The sequence below is a fragment of the Heptranchias perlo genome, chromosome 2 (genome assembly GCF_035084215.1).
Source record: "Heptranchias perlo isolate sHepPer1 chromosome 2, sHepPer1.hap1, whole genome shotgun sequence".
NCBI lineage: Eukaryota > Metazoa > Chordata > Chondrichthyes > Hexanchiformes > Hexanchidae > Heptranchias > Heptranchias perlo.
The window spans coordinates 47,806,646-47,822,565 of NC_090326.1; the positions used below are offsets into that span (position 1 = coordinate 47,806,646).

At 42.0% G+C, this 15,920-nt stretch overlaps 1 protein-coding gene across 1 annotated transcript in view; it reads right to left on the bottom strand.

Annotated features, from left to right (window-relative positions):
• Positions 1 to 15,920, bottom strand: part of LOC137338850 (PH domain leucine-rich repeat-containing protein phosphatase 1-like) — a 183,709-nt gene that overhangs the window by 48,517 nt on the left and 119,272 nt on the right. The window contains exon 4 of the mRNA XM_068001849.1: positions 4,549 to 4,715. Within this exon, the coding sequence (XP_067857950.1) occupies positions 4,549 to 4,715 (167 nt within the window). The remainder of the gene's footprint in view (positions 1 to 4,548; positions 4,716 to 15,920) is intronic.

Sequence of the window (15,920 nt, forward strand, 5' to 3'; positions counted from 1 at the left end):
GGTTTCTGTTGGGCCCTTTACACCGCCAACCTTGACATGATGTGTTCCTTCATTCACAGCATTACATGCATGGATCCCACTAAATACCTCACATGGTATGTTTTGAGCAACTGTCAACATACATGCTGACACCTGTGTTTCACTGCATCTGATGCAAACCAGGACCCATTAACAGCAGCGAGAGATTGTCCACATAAACATAAGCTATGGAGCTCCGGAGGAGGCAGACAAGAGCAGAAGAAATTAGAAGGCAGTTGCTAGCTGAAGCTTCATGGTGACATTCTATTTCTCTCCCTTCTCATGCTATTGGACCGCACATAATCCATTAGCAAGCTCCAACGTGAAACTCCCATGTTACTCCTACTGAAGGTCACTTGTGCACTCTCCTCCTTAACAACCCATTCTAATCTCTCTTCATCGCCTCCTCTAGATGTCACATAGCAAAAACAATCAGAGGAGGAAGAAGATTTGCAAGGCCCATCTGTTTCAGCTGCTGCCAGCCCTACATCACTCGTGCTGTCATTCACCCCCTCTCTGCAAAGCACTAGGCCGAGGGGACATTAAAAAGTGAGCCAGAGGAGAGTGCACACGGTGATGCACAAAGCACAAGTGGACTGGAGGAGCTGGTGGTGGAAGATGAGGAGGCAGATGTTGTTGCCCAGCAGGTTAGGGCCATTTGTTATGTTAAAGGCACCATATACAGTAAATGCAAGTTGTTGTTGTTACTCATGGGGCAAATTATCAATTGGCTGACATTTCTGACTGAGTGAACCATACATTATTACAGAGTTACATCTATCCAGTTTTTATTTAAAAGAGAAAATTACTTTCAATTAATTGGGGACTTTGCAAAGGATGCTAGAAAATGTGTGTGGGGTTTATTCCACTTTAATAATAAGGCCTTGTAGAAAACCTCCAAACACTGTACTGCGCAACCAGAACTACACAGATGTATGATGTGGAGATGCCGGTGATGGACTGGGGTTGACAAATGTAAGGAATTTTACAACACCAGGTTATAGTCCAACTGTTTTATTTGAAAATCACAAGCTTTCGGAGGCTTTCCCCTTCCTCACCTGACGAAGGAGAAAGCCTCCGAAAGCTTGTGATTTTCAAATAAAACAGTTGGACTATAACCTGGTGTTGTAAGATTCCTTACACAGATGTAGGTAGCTTTTCCTTTTGATCAATGCTCCTTCAATTTCAAAATGTTGTAAAGTGTAACCAGTGAGGTTTCTAAACATGGTAGTACATGGTGGTATGCTATCAAAAACATAAATTCATCATCCCTTAGGTTTAAAGCAGTGAAAGCCTGAAATTCTCCAGTAGCAAACTGATGCGGTTTTATAGCACTTTCGACTGAATACAAAAATACATTTGAAAAGGTCACTGATAAATATTTCACAGCAGGTGAAATTGCTCAGCCTAAGCATGGTGTTACAACGACGTTCAGAAACAGCAGCCCAGTGCAGAGAATACCAACGAACTGCAGTCGCATTTGAGCCACCGATTACTTCTTCCTGTTCAAAGTCGTCAATAGCAGACGGCAGGAAATTTTCTCCTCCCTCGACCCATGGCATATCCCAAAGCAAATTAACCTCCTCTCCCACCGCCTCCATACAATATCTTAAAACAGCCAGCACACAACTCTACACGGCTGATTTGGACTAGCCTCCACAAATAACCTTTATAATGTCACGAGCCATTTTTTTTTTTTTTAAAAACTGCTAACTGTGTACCTAAAACTTTAACCCAACTTTAAAATGTAGTTTTATTATTACTTAATACACTGCAAACATTTGAACCCTTTTCTTTATTTGACAGTGTTATGGTGTAGAGCATAATTCTGGGAACTTGGGAGACTGCATTAGAATATAACTCAGTGCAAGTGTGCAACATTTGTTAAACAAGATAAATAAGTAACATTTATTTTAAAATGAAAAAAACCAAAGAACATATTCGCTATGAGCTTTCCTAAATTCAAAAATCCTAACAGTCTACACACTGCCCCAAAAGCAAAATCATACCAAAGTATTTTAATCCATCCTTTTCTCCCCGCCTCCTCAAAATAATTAAATGCTGAAATAAATCAATGTCAACATTGCAGAGACTCTTAATTATTCATCTTCTCAGCTTTCATTTAATTAGTACCACAACAATAATTTTAAACACCACCTCCAAAACGTCTGTTTAGATAGGACCAATTAAATATTTATGGAGAATTTACAGGAGAACTAAACTTGGACTTTTAGTCTTATTGACCAGTGCCTTGAAAAAGCTGTGTCTACAGTGAAAAAGTCTGCCGACACTCACTGTCCAAATGATCACATAAAGAATGGGCACTTGGACGGGGTACGGCAGGGTGCCTGTGGAACGGTATCCCCAGCAAGAATCAGTGCTTTCAGGAGAACATAATTAATGCAAGAACGTTAATTTACATAGCGTCTTTCATGACCGTAAGTCGTCCCAAAGCGCTTCACAGCCAATGAAGTACTTTTGAAGTGTAGCTACTGTTGAAATGTAGGGAAATACGGTAGCCAATTTGCGCACAGCAAGCTCCCTCGAGCAGCAATAAAATGAATGACCAGATTATCTGTTTTAGGTGTTGTGAGAGGGATAAATATTGGCCAGGACACCAGGGAGAACTCCGCTGCTCTTCTTCGAATAGTGCCATGGGATCTTTTACATCCACCTGAGGGGACAGATGGGGCCTTGGTTTAACGTCTCATTCAAAAAATGGCACATCTGACAGTGCAGCACTCCCTCAGTACAGCACTGAAGTGTCAGCCTAGATTATGTGCTCAAGTCTTAGGAGTGGGGCTTTAACCCTCAACCCTCTAGCTCGGAGTTGAGAGTGCTATCACAGCCACGACTGACACCTATAAAGAACAATAGTGGTGGTTGGGAGGGGCAGGAGAAATTGGCAAAGAAAAATATAATCAAATCACATCTACCAATATAGATTTCAGTGTAGGATAATGTAATCATAGTAATTTTTTGCTAAGTTGTATTTAGACTGTAAGACCTTATAGTTATAAAATAACCTTATAGTTATACACCAAATTATAATAGGACTGAATAAAATATCAGTTTCATAGTAGGTACAGCACAGGAGGTGGTTATTCGGCCCATCGGGCCTGTGCCGGCTCTTTGAAAGAGCTATCCAATTAGACCCATTCCCCTGCTCTTTCCCCATAGCCCTGTAAAATTTTTCCCTTCAAGTATTTATCCAAATTCCCTCTTGAAAGTTACCATTGAATCTGCTTCCACCACCCTTTCAGGCAGTGCATTCCAGATCATTACAATCCACTGTGTAAAAAAATGTTTCCTCATGTCACCTCTGGCTCTTTAATAGATAATTATTAACTGGCAAAAGACGATGCAAGGATGTAAAAAGTGGCTTGTGAAAATCTAAGATCAAAATATAATCGCCAAGCTTTGATCATAACTAGATCAGAAATGAATTGTCAATCAGTCAATTGTTGAGTTTTTTTCAATGTTGTCTGTCTTGGGAACTACCTAAAGCATAACCGCAATCTGTTTTCATGGAGGAAATTAAGGAACAGAATGTAAAAAGTAAAAGAATTCATGAAACTAAATACCTTCTATTAAAATATCAGGATTATTGAATACGGACGCCACTAATAGCCACCCTTTCATTAGAAGGCCCTGGGGCTAACACAAACCAGGCTAGAGAGCTGCCGCAGAGAAGAAATTCAGAGGAACAACAAACCTTCAGGAAAATAAAAGTCAAAATTGCTTCTATCACAAAGTAAATGCTAATGGTTGTGCACTTGTGTGAAACAGCGCTTCAAAGGGAAAATCTTCCCCTCCCCCAATTGACCTCAACCGACCTGTTCAGACTGCATCACTAGCAGAATTCACTTGCAAGGAAAAAAGCCAAAACCGCACAGGCAATAAGATGTACAGCATAGTGAAGATTCGATCATGTCCCAACCACATAATCAATCATGCACAACTGCATGACACATTTGTTTGTCAAAGCCTGGATTTTTAATTTTCATCTCCGTTTGTTTTCTCTTGTTCTTCCTCTCCCTCCTTCAAACCCCCATCCCTATTTCACACAAGAACTGCTCCTCCTCTAGTTTGCATTCAAGCATGACCCACTGATTTGAAACCAGCAGGGTACTGCTACTTTTTCTGCTAATGCGGAACTGAGAGGACGGGTCACTCTAAGTTAGCTTCCAGGCCAGTGCAAAGCACCAGGTCCCTATTGCAGTGAATGGTGCTACTCCGGGGCACACACCCTGTCAGCCTCTCCCTGTAAGGTACATCACTGGAGCAGTTAAGGAGGGTATGGCGCGCCAAAATTTGTCTGGGAGCAAAATTAAGGATATTATTAATCAGGTGTCATACATTTTTATAACTATGCACTACATCATACAGAGATAGGTGGAGTATTTTGAATCGAATGTACTCCACCTAGACTTTCCATCCCCTTTAATCACAATAATTAAATATTTCAAACTGCTATGATTTAAAACAACATTAACAAGACCATTCAAGTACTTATTTTAAAGTGGTTACCTTTGAAGGTCACTCAGGCCTCCATTTGGTCCAGGCCCTGGATTCTGCTTGAGAAAATTCTGTTTGAGGTTCAGGTGAGTCAGGTCCTGGCTGTAGAAGAGGTTACTTGGGAGATTCTCCAAGCTGCAGCACGACAAATCCACCGAGCTAATCCGCTGGGACACAATCTGAAAGAGAACAACATCCACATGAAGTTTTCTTAACTTTTAAAGCACACTTCTCTGTCCCAACACACGGCACCTTCTGAAATCAAATACGGTAGGAAAATCCTCTGTTGGATGAGGACTGTAGCAGGTAGATCTTTTAAACAGAGACTCAATAATAAGGTAGGGAGCAATCAGTAGAAATGGACTTAACACTGGGCTTTATGGAGCACTTAGTTACCAAGGAAGTTGAGAATGAATTAAATTTGATAAGCATACAGGGTAGTTGTATACCACATCAAAGAAAACATTTAACAACTGCATCAGTGCTGTGGAGAGCTTTAATAATTAAACTCTTGCTGTAATGGTTCTCAATAACATGTAGATTATTAGGATATATTGCTAGGATGATCCAATATAATATCAAGAAGGAACAATACTGTCCTTGTATAAGACATTGGTTAGACTTGATCTGGAACACTGTGTCCAGTTTAGGACTCCTCATGGTGGGAAAGGTTCAGAGGAGGGCCACTAGATCGATACCCATCTTAAAAGCCATTAGTTACCATGAAAGGTTTAGAGAGCTGGTCTTTTTACTCTAGAAGATTTTATTGAGCATTTTAACATAATGAAAGAACTAAATTGTGTCCATGCAGATAGACTATTTGAATTAAATAGCTGAGAGAATATCAGGGGACATGCATATAAGTTACATAAGCATAGAAGTGGGTTGGATGTCAGGAGGTTTTTCTTTTCACAGAGAGTCATTGAACTTTGGAACAAGTTGTCAGTTTGCGCAGTGAGTGCGGATTCAATGCAAGCATTCAAAGAGGAGCTGGGCGAGTTCCTGGCTGTGGCTGATATCACTGCTTACAAAAGGTAGGTGATGTCTCTCATAGTTACTGTGACTATGAAGACCACTGGGCAGGCCACAGAAGAACGCGGAAAACTGAGTGGGGCATGTCCAGCGCATGCTCCGCTCAATGACGCTAAGATATACTTTCAGCGTGGATCGGGTGTGGACAGAGCCTTGCGAAATTGATGCTTTTTGCCCTGGTTTTGATTCCAAAATATGGTCACAATGGGACCCAATTTCGACCCCTCATTTCTTTGGTTCTCCCAGGAGGTTGGGGGGGGGGGGGGGGGGAAAGAGGGGGGAGGGGGGAGGTGGATGGAAGGCTGGCACATGGGAATGAGAGCCAACAAAAACCGGGGCAAGCACGTATGGCTCTCATGACCTTGTCTCGTTGTAGGTACATAACCAAAGAAAAATCTTTAAATAAAAAATATCTGCCTTGGCAGTCATTCATTCAGTCAGTCTATCAATTTTTTTCTTCCTCTAAGTGTTTAAATCTTGTTTTTTTTTCCCTTTCCAACTTTTTTTTAAACCTTTGCTATTAGAAACAAATTGTAGAGAGGCCAGGAAATTAAGAAAGAAGAGAAAAAGGAAAGTAAAAAGAAATGAGAAAACAGCAAGGAAGAAAAAAAAGTGAAGAAAGGAAAAAGAAAAGTGGAGAAAAATAATGTGTCCAGGAATCCATCTCTGACGACTGAAATCCCAACTTTACTTCAGCAATATTTTGACTCTGGGAACTGGAGGAGGGAGGGAAGGAGGGAGAGAAAAAAAAGGAAGTAGGGGAGAGAAGATATTGTTGCTAGGGGAGAAAGTGGCGAGGAAGAAACCCTTTTTGAGGGCTTAGGAGAGGGGAAGAGAATTCAAAGTTTCTGCCACGTCTCTGAAGTGTTCGCTGTGAAGGGACTTGTTTGCAGCTGTTGCATAATGTTATCTTGTTACAGTTGTAACCATAACCGGGCGACAACTTTCCTTCTTGGATTATTTTCTTTGAAGAAATCAATGATGTCAAAGTCGCTGACAGCTTTTGCCCACAGATAGGCAGATAGATGCCTTACCCTATGACATTTATCCCATTTATCCAGCCTCCGAGCTGCCTGTGAATTTTGGACTTTTATTTAATGCCTCGTTGAACCCATGTGCTTTCTTCTGCAGGATGAAATCCCCAATAACCTTGCCCCTTTACCACTCTCACCCAAGCCACAGAAAGAGCATTGCACTCTGAATGGATGTTCACAGCTTCCTCCCGATTCCTTTGACATGATTTCACTGCACATTTTTCCCATTTTGGCATGGTTCCACACTGAGGCTATTTTGTCCCCTCTGACAACAAGCCGCAACATTCTTTTGTTATCCATCATTCTTCAGTTTTTTTTTTACAAATGTCTCTCACCTCATCTCAAATTTTCTCTTCCTTTTGCATTCCACAGGTGGAATAGATGAAAGCAACACAAGCAATGGAAGACTACAAGAGTGACTTTCTGTTGCTCGGAGGTAAGCTCCAGAATGAGGTGGCGTGTGTCTGGCAAGGCAACATTGAAAATATAGACCATCAGTATGCCGGGGCTTGGTAATAACGAACTACCAAATAGCATTTGCTTATGAGCAAATTTTCAGTTTTTCTACAAAGAGGCTGGCACATTTGATGCAGCACAAACTCCAGTTCAAACCTGAGATGCATGAGTCACCACCTAGGGAAGAAAAAAAATGCCAAACCTACATTTGGCAGGACTATTTTGCATTCCATTCAATGCTCCCTTTCAACTGAGTCTTGAGGCATGATTTTTATCTGGAACCAGGAAGAGAGCGGAGAGGGGGGGGGGGGGGGGTGGGGTGGGGGTAGATTTCCGCGCAGAAAACCCAGAAGTGAAGTGACGCTTCGGAATCTGTGATCGCAACTTAATTGAAGACAATTATTTTTTCTTCTGGGTTTCACATGTCCAAGCTGCGCAGCGGCCATACTGCGCACCTGCACGACCCGATCTGAAGTCCACTATTTAAAGGGCCAATGCAAAAATGGATTTTGGAGGAGAAAGGAGGAAAAGCACCAATGGATTCAAAGAGATCAAGAGTAGCACCCAGGTTCACGGATGCTTCACTTGAATCATCCTGATTCAAGTGAGAATCAGGAGGGAGCTAATTTACCCAAGGAAGATTGGAGGAAGAAACCTGGTTCTGCCACCAAGAAGGCGTGGCTAAAGGTGGCAGAAGAGGTCAGCAGTAGGAGCATGATGCCCAGGTTTTGGCTGCAGTGTGGGAAGCATTTTAATGACCTAACCAGGTCATGAAAAGTGTGTACATTTGCTGATTCACCCACATCTTGTGGTGCACAACATTACCCCTCTCACTCTGTGTTGGCACACCTACTCCTCACAGAGTTAAGTTTCAGCAGCATCCATCCTTCACTTTTTATGCACTTCCTCACCTCCCCATGTATCCATCCACCACTGCCACTCACCCTAACCCTTATACAATATGATCCATATGTCTCAGTCACCCTCACCCAATGCACTGCACCCATTAGGTGAATACTTTACCTAGTCACTCACAGGTCTGTTCTTTCGCCCGTTGTAGAAGAGAGCACAAAATGCAAGGGAGAGGGCAAGGACTGGAGGTGGCCCTCCACAAAGAGTCCAGCTGACAAATGCAGAGGAGGCCATGGAGATAAGTGGCATGTCTGCATCCCTATCAGAGATGGAGAGACTGGGAACTTGCAGAACTTAAACATCTTTCACACACATGATGACTTTATTTCATCAATGACTGAACTGAGAAACCTGAGTATGGTGTGTGGCAAGATTGTTACTTTGCCAGAACTAATTCATATCACTTTCTGTTGTCTTCTGTCTTCAAGGGCCTTCATCCGTAGAAGAAGAATGTGCGGAGATGGAAGACATTGATTCCTCAGAGGACCTCATTCCTTCTGAGGATGCACCATCACATGACATACATCCATGCACCAGCGCAGATACTGGCACTTCGGTGGATCACGTTAAACAGATAGTTGAGTTGTGAATCACCAGGTAACAACCTAAGTGAGCACGAACAAACACTGGTGGAAGGACAGCTGAGGAGATTCCACGCTGGGGGGGGGGGGGGGGGCGCATTCTTCTCCAAGTTCTGCTCAGCTGGACACAGATGCTGAACCCCGGGGGCCATTGTTAAGAATGAGAATGATCGAGGTACAACTGCAACTTTGAGAAGTACTGGAAAAGATGTTAAGCACACTCTCCACAATAGCAGATAGGACGGTAGAGTCCAACTCCATAGTTAGTGGATTGTTGTCCCAGGTAATTGCAAGAATGTCTGCAATGGAGAGAGTGGTAGCCTCCATTGAGCTTCAAGCACGGCTCTCAAATGAATCCATGCGGGCCAGGACAACGGCCGTGCGGACTCGGGATGCCAACATGTCTGCCGCCTTAGCCATTATTGCATCCCGAGTGTGAAGTGGCCCTCTCATTTGCTTCATGATGAATGCCAATACATGATGGTACCCATTGGGCGGATGTTCAATGGGTGTGTGTGTGGTTGAAGGACTGTTTTTTGTGCAAAGGGGAAAGGGGGGGTTGGTAGTGGTTGTGGCAGCAGTCCTGAGTATTTCAATGTTTCTCTTCTGTCACTGTTACTAAGAGAACCTGTGAGAGATGAGGGCATTCCAGGCAGCAATGTGCATGGCTAGTCTGGCAACAGGTGCCCCATCTTCATATTCCTTCTCCTCCTCTTCAATGTTGTGGCCATCAGAGGATGATTGACGAGCGCCTTCGTCTTCCTCCACCTCTAAACCTCTGCTGCGTTATGTTGTGCAGGACGTAGCGCATCATGATTATTCTGGAGACCCTCTCTGGCGAATACTGAAGGGCACCTCCAGACCTATCCAGGCACCTAAAGTGCATCTTCACCATGCCAATAACTTGCTCAATGACACACCTGATAGTCATGTAGCTCTGGTTATACTGCTCTTGTGCGTCACTGGTGGTATTCCTCACAGATGTCACGAGTGAAGTTTGCAGGAGGTATCCCTTGTCTCCAAGGAGCCAGCCCATTAGTCTGTTTCCTGTTTGGAAGAGGTATGGACTGTTGGACTGGCGTAAAATGAATGAATCACGACGGATGTCAGGGAATCTGGTACACACCTGTATAAATCTCTTCCTGTGGTCGCACACCAGCTGTGCATTGATGAAGTGATAACCTTTTCCGGTTGAAGAAGACTCCTGGCTCATGTGGTGGTCCTCATATTGCCACGTGTGCACAATCAATTGCACCCTGCACCCATGGGAAGCCAGCCAGAGAGCTGAAACCGAAATTCTGGCTATTGTTGTCGGAGGGGAAGTTCACGCAATTGGATGCCCTGGCAAACAATCCATCCATCACCTGCCTTATGCAGTTATGTGTAGATGACTGACACACCCAGGAGATGTCACCGGTGGCACCCTGGGAGGATCCAGAGGCAAAGAGATGGAGGGCAGTGGTTACTTTACAGCGATGGGCAATGCATGGCCACCAAGGGAGCAGCTCTTCCTCAAGGAGGCTGCAGATGTCTGCCAACTCAATCTGAGCCTACATAGGCACTGCTCTTCAGAAAAGTCCAGGAAGCTCAGCCTCTGCCTGTAGACCCTCTCACGTAGGTAGTGCCTCCTGCGACCTTCTGGTCCCTCTGTTGATCCCCTCTCTGCTGTTCTCCACTGAGCTCTTCTCTCTGCTGTTCTCCAGATCATTGTTGTGCACCTGCAGATCCCAACACAGAACGATGTGGTTGCCGTAGATGGTCATTTTCCTCCTTCTACTCAGTTGTTCTCTCAAATACATCCATTGTGTACCCCATCCTGATCTTGTCAGTTTGAAACACTCCAAAGTTTTGCTAATGCTGTCTCAACACGAGAACCGAGAGACCAGTTGCAATAACTGACCTTTTATTCAGATGGGGCAATCACAGTTTTAAAAACCCAAATTAAATAAGGCTGAATCTTGCCTTTGTTTCACTGGCGAGATTCAGAAGCCCCGGGAAACCCATGCTGGAGACATTAAATTGGAATCTGTTTCATAATCAACGACTTTACTTGCCCTGTTAACGACCCGTCCACCGGCAGTAATTGGGGTCGCGACCTCCGAGATTTGGCTCCGCGCGCATCCAAATGTGCCCACGTTAAACCCGGAAGTTGGAGTCGGGTTGCGGTCGTGATCGCAAAAACTAGCATTTTCACCTCCCACCCAACTCCAACCCACCGCTCTTGGTGGTTAAAATTCCCCTGTTGATGTCAGGTTTGGACTGAAAAACTTAGAATGTTGCATGAGTGAGATTGATACTATAGAAATACAAAAAAGTCTCAGAAAAGCTAAGGATTCAAGAGATTATAAATTCATGGATTAGTAGGGATTTATTTTAGATTGAGAGAATACTTTAAGGACATCAGTCAGATGTGGAATGTGAAACCCAAAATGGAAAAAATAAATTTACAAATATCTGTGGGATCTATCACTTTTAGTCGTTGCAACCCATCCAAATAATAAAAAATAGCCAATTCAGGACCAGAGACTCCTGTACATTTTTAAAAATCTACTGATGATTTGCACACTCATTTTTCCTTTGTCCCAATTTGCAAAACGTGTAAAAAAAAACAGAAAATAGATTCTGAATTTTATTTCACAATAGTTAGAATGAGAAATGTCTGTATCAATACAATGTTATGAATTTGTGGGGTTTTTACAAAAAGAAATAAAAAAGGATGTAGAATTCAGAATTACAGCTCAATTGCAGTAATAAATGCGTAACTTGAATAAACCATTTTGGTCCCCACTTGCTTTGCTTTGAAGGATTCTTTTGTGGTTTATTATTGTAAAAACAAGGTACAACCTGCGGTGAATGGAAAAGTACCAAATAGACCTCTATTTTGGAATGAATGAATGACCTGAAAGTAGTTAAAAGCAACATTGGAAAAACAAAACAAAGACACAATATGTAGACTGTTTTCTGTTAAACTAATCAAGACCAGTGTATTTGTTCTACTGCCTAACTGCTTAAAACAGACGCAATTAAATGTTTCATTAGCATTCCCTGCAACTGATACAAGTAACTGCTTACTAGCATTGAAAAAAAATGTTGATTTAAAAGCATGCAGATTTTTTCCATTTGCTTCTCTCTCTCTTTGAATGTTTCCTCTGAACGCAGTTTGCCAATTCAGTGCTTTAGTATGGAACAAGCTAAATAACCAGCTGAATTCTCTCAAACCAGACCTTGAGTAATACCCTTCATAAAACATAAATAGATAAAAGGATCACTGCTTAAGAACTTCATCACAATTAAACCCTTGCAGACCAGAATTATTTGGGTTCAGTCAAAATGAACAATATGACGACTAGACCAAATCCATTCTAGCACTTCAGAAAAAGGCAAGCCTTCTTCAATTTTTCAAGGAAAAAAAATCCAAATTAATTTGAAGTACAGAAAGAACACACCATAATATTTTCTTTTCCCCAATCTCTTCTGAAGGTGTGGACTTGTATAGTCCCACAAGTGCTGCCTGTCTTCAGACACTTCACCCAAGTAACCATCTGTATGTATCATCTTAGTCTGTAAACTCTCACAGATTGTTTGACCAAATAAGACATCAGAGAATAGTCTAATCCTATTCTCACTGACATCCATGCATGCACATTAGCACAGGTCACTGGATAGCAATCAGCTGCAGGACCCCCAGCTGATTTTTCCCCTCCATAGTTCAGGGTGCTGACATCATTTGTAGGTCCACCACTGCTGCTCGGGCTCAGATCAGCTAACTCAGCACTGAACAGGGATCAAAATTGCAATTTTACTGGTCTGTATGATTTAGTTCCACAATGCCATTAACAAATGAGCCACTGAGGGAGATTAAAATAATTACAGAAATGATTTTTCTCTACTTTCTCTCATTACATAAAAAAAAATATTTTTCTATCTTTTTTCCTCTTCATATGCTACTGGTATCCCCTCTCCCCGAGATTAAAATGGATAAGGATTGTTTTGAAAAGAATTAGGCTTTCAAGATGAAATGACAACATAAGGAGTTATTCTTAGAAACAGAAAATAATAGGTTTACTTGAATCTCAGCCTAAAGTTAAACGTGGTACCAAGTTTACCGACACCAAATTTTATCCCCACAATTCGCAACCTCTATACAATAGGAGATTAAAAATGTATACATAATCTAGTTACAACAAAGGGAACTAAACATTCCTAGCTACAATGTATTTAGGGGAGATAGGGAAGGAAAAAAGAAAGAGGGGGGGAGGGGGGTGGTGGCAGTATTGATCAAGGATAATATTACAGTTCTAGAGGGACGATATACTAGATGGTTCAAAAACTGAATCTATTTGGTTAGAGATAAGGAACAGAAAAAGGAGCTGTTATATTGCTGGGTGTTCACTATAGACCCCCAAATAGTGAGAAGGAGATAGAGGAGCAAATTTGTAGGCAAATTTCAGGGAAATGAAAAAATAATAGAGCAGTAATAGTAAGAGACTTCAATTACCCTAATATAGATTGGTAAAAAAAAAGTGCAAAGGGCAAGGAGGGTGAAGAATTCCTAAAATATGTACAGGAAAACTTTCTTAATCAGTATGTTTCTAGCCTAACGAGGAAGGAAGCAGTGCTGGATCTAGTTCTTGGAATGAAGTAGGGCAAGTGGAGTGTGTTTCAGTGGGAGAACATCTGGGTAATAGTGATCATAATATAATTAGGTTTAAAGTAGTTATAGAAAGAAGATCTGCGGGTAACATAAAAGGGAACCCAAAAATCTTTTATAAACATATAAAAAGTAAAAGGATAGTTAAAGGAATGGTGGGGCCGATCAGGGACAAGAAAGGAAATCTCCTTGAGGAGGCAGAGGGAATGACTGAGATACTGAATGAGTACTTTGCATCTGTCTTCACAAAATAAGAGGATGAAGTTAATGTTGCAGTAGAGGAGGGAGTAGAGATATTGGATAGGATAAAGGGATACAAAGGAGGTGCTAAATAGGTTGGCATCATTCAAAGTTAACAAGTCACCCGGTCCAGATAGGATGCATCCTAGGTTGCTAAGGAAAGCAAGGGTAGAGATAGCAGAAGCTCTGACCACAATCTTTCAATCTTCCTTAAATATGGGAGCGGTGCCAGTGGACTGGAGGATTGCAAATGTTAAACCCCTGTTCAAAAAGGGGAGATGGATAAATGACAGGCCAATCAGTGGTGGGAAAACTACTAGAGATTATTGTCAAGGACAATTAATTCTCAATTGGAGAAACATGGGTTATAAGTTATAAGAGACAGCCAGCACAAATTTGTCAAAGGCAAATCGTGTCAGATTGAGTTCTTTGATGAAGTAACAGAGAGGATTGATGAAGGTAGTGCAGTTGATGCATATATGGACTTTCAAAAGGCATTTGATAAAGTGCCACATAACAGACTTATTCAGAAAATGGAAGCACATGGGACTAAAGGGACGGTGGTAACTTGGGTACGTAATTGGCCAAGGGATAGGAGGCAGAGAGAAGTGAAGAACGGTTGTTTTTCTGACTGGAGAGGTGTATGCAGTGGGGTCCCCCAGGGATCGGTATCGAGACCACTGCTTTTCTTGTTATATATTAATGACCTGGACTTGGGTATAGGGAGTACAATTTCAAAGTTTGCAGATGATACAAAACTTGGCAACATAGTAAACAGTGAGGAGGATAGTAGCAAACTTCAGGAGGACATCGACAGACTGGTGAAATGTACAGACACATGGCAGATGCAAATTAATGCAGATAAGTGTGAAGTGATGCACTTTGGGAGGAACATGGAGAGGCAGTATAATTTTTTGAGGGGGTTGCAAGAGCAGAGGGACCTGGGGGTGGATACTCACAAATCTTTGAAGGTGGCTGGGCAAGTTGATAAGCCAGTTAAGAAAGCATATAGGATACTTGGTTTTGTAAATAGGGGCATTGAATACAAAAGCAAGGCAGTCATATAAATCACTGGTTAGGCCTCAAGCTGGAGTATTGTGGACAATTCTGGGCCCCGCACTTTCGGAAAGTTGTCAAGACCTTGGAGAGGGTACGCAGGAAGTTTCCCAGGATGATATCAGGGATGAGGGACTTCAGTTATGTGGATAAACTGGAGAAGCTGGGGATGTTCTCCTTAGAGCAAAGAAAGTTAAGAAGAGATTTGATAGAGGAGTTCAAGTGGCAGAAGGGTCAATAACCAGAGGACACAGATTTATGGTGATTGGCAAAAGAACCAAAGGCAACATGAGGAAATATTTTTTTATGCAGTGAGTTGTTATGATCTGGAAAGCACTGCCTGAAAGGGTGGTGGAAGCAGATTTAGTGGTAACTTTTAAAAGGGAATAGGATAAATACTTGAAGGGAAAAAATTCATAAGGCTATGGGGAAAAAGCTGAGGTGCAGGACTAAATTGGATAGCTCTTTCAAAGAGCTGGCACAGGCATGATGGGCCAAATGGCCTCCTTCTGTGCTGTAAGAATCTGTGATTCTATGAAAGGGTCATAAAAGTTTTTAGTTTCTCAAATCACTTAGCAAAAAGGTTTTCTACATTTTGATGCATTCTCACACACACAGAAAGTCAATATTGAGTGACAGATGAGTGGCTGAGTTGACAATTTTAATGAACAGTCAAAAAACCACTAGGCAGTGATGAGGAAATCAACTGTATCCACAAGAATTTGGGTAAGCTGTGTATTTTCTGTTCTAGGGTTCCATTTCAACATTTACCATTACAAAATACTGGTGTCCTACTGGAATGGTGATCAAAAGAAGTGCTAAAAATCTCTCAAGCTTTACCTGAACCTGTTAACTTATAATTTGAGCAGTTTAGAACTACGGAGGGTACATTTTGTAACACAATGGCCAGGGTTTTGCTGGAATGGGGCATCTCGCGGCGTGCCCTGTTAATCAGACTTGTTCGGGCATGTTTAGGTTTTTAAATTTTTTGCCCACAAAGTTGCTGGAAGTGTGAGCTGATAATGACGCAGCGAGGGCAACAGGACATTTGGGATCTTGGTGAACGACGGGATAACTGTGTCTCTCCTTAACCAATGAGACTTAAGGATTGAGAAATAAACAGAGGAAGGACTGAGAAGGAGGGTGAATTAGAGTGGGTGAATTCAATGTCAAATCAGGTACAGAGAGAACTAGTGTCGGAAAGAAAGATTGGATTAAGAGAGAGAGAGAAGAGACAGAAAGGAAAAGTAAGAAAAAAATTTTTAAAATTTTGATTTAAAAAAAAATCTCCAATAACAATTCACAACCTGAAGGAATGCGACTCCATACCTATAATTGTTCTCTTTCGGGGCAAGAGAGGTAGATTGGCAGTTATTAACAGTAATCATCTTGTTAAAAGGGTACTAATGCTGTTAATTACTA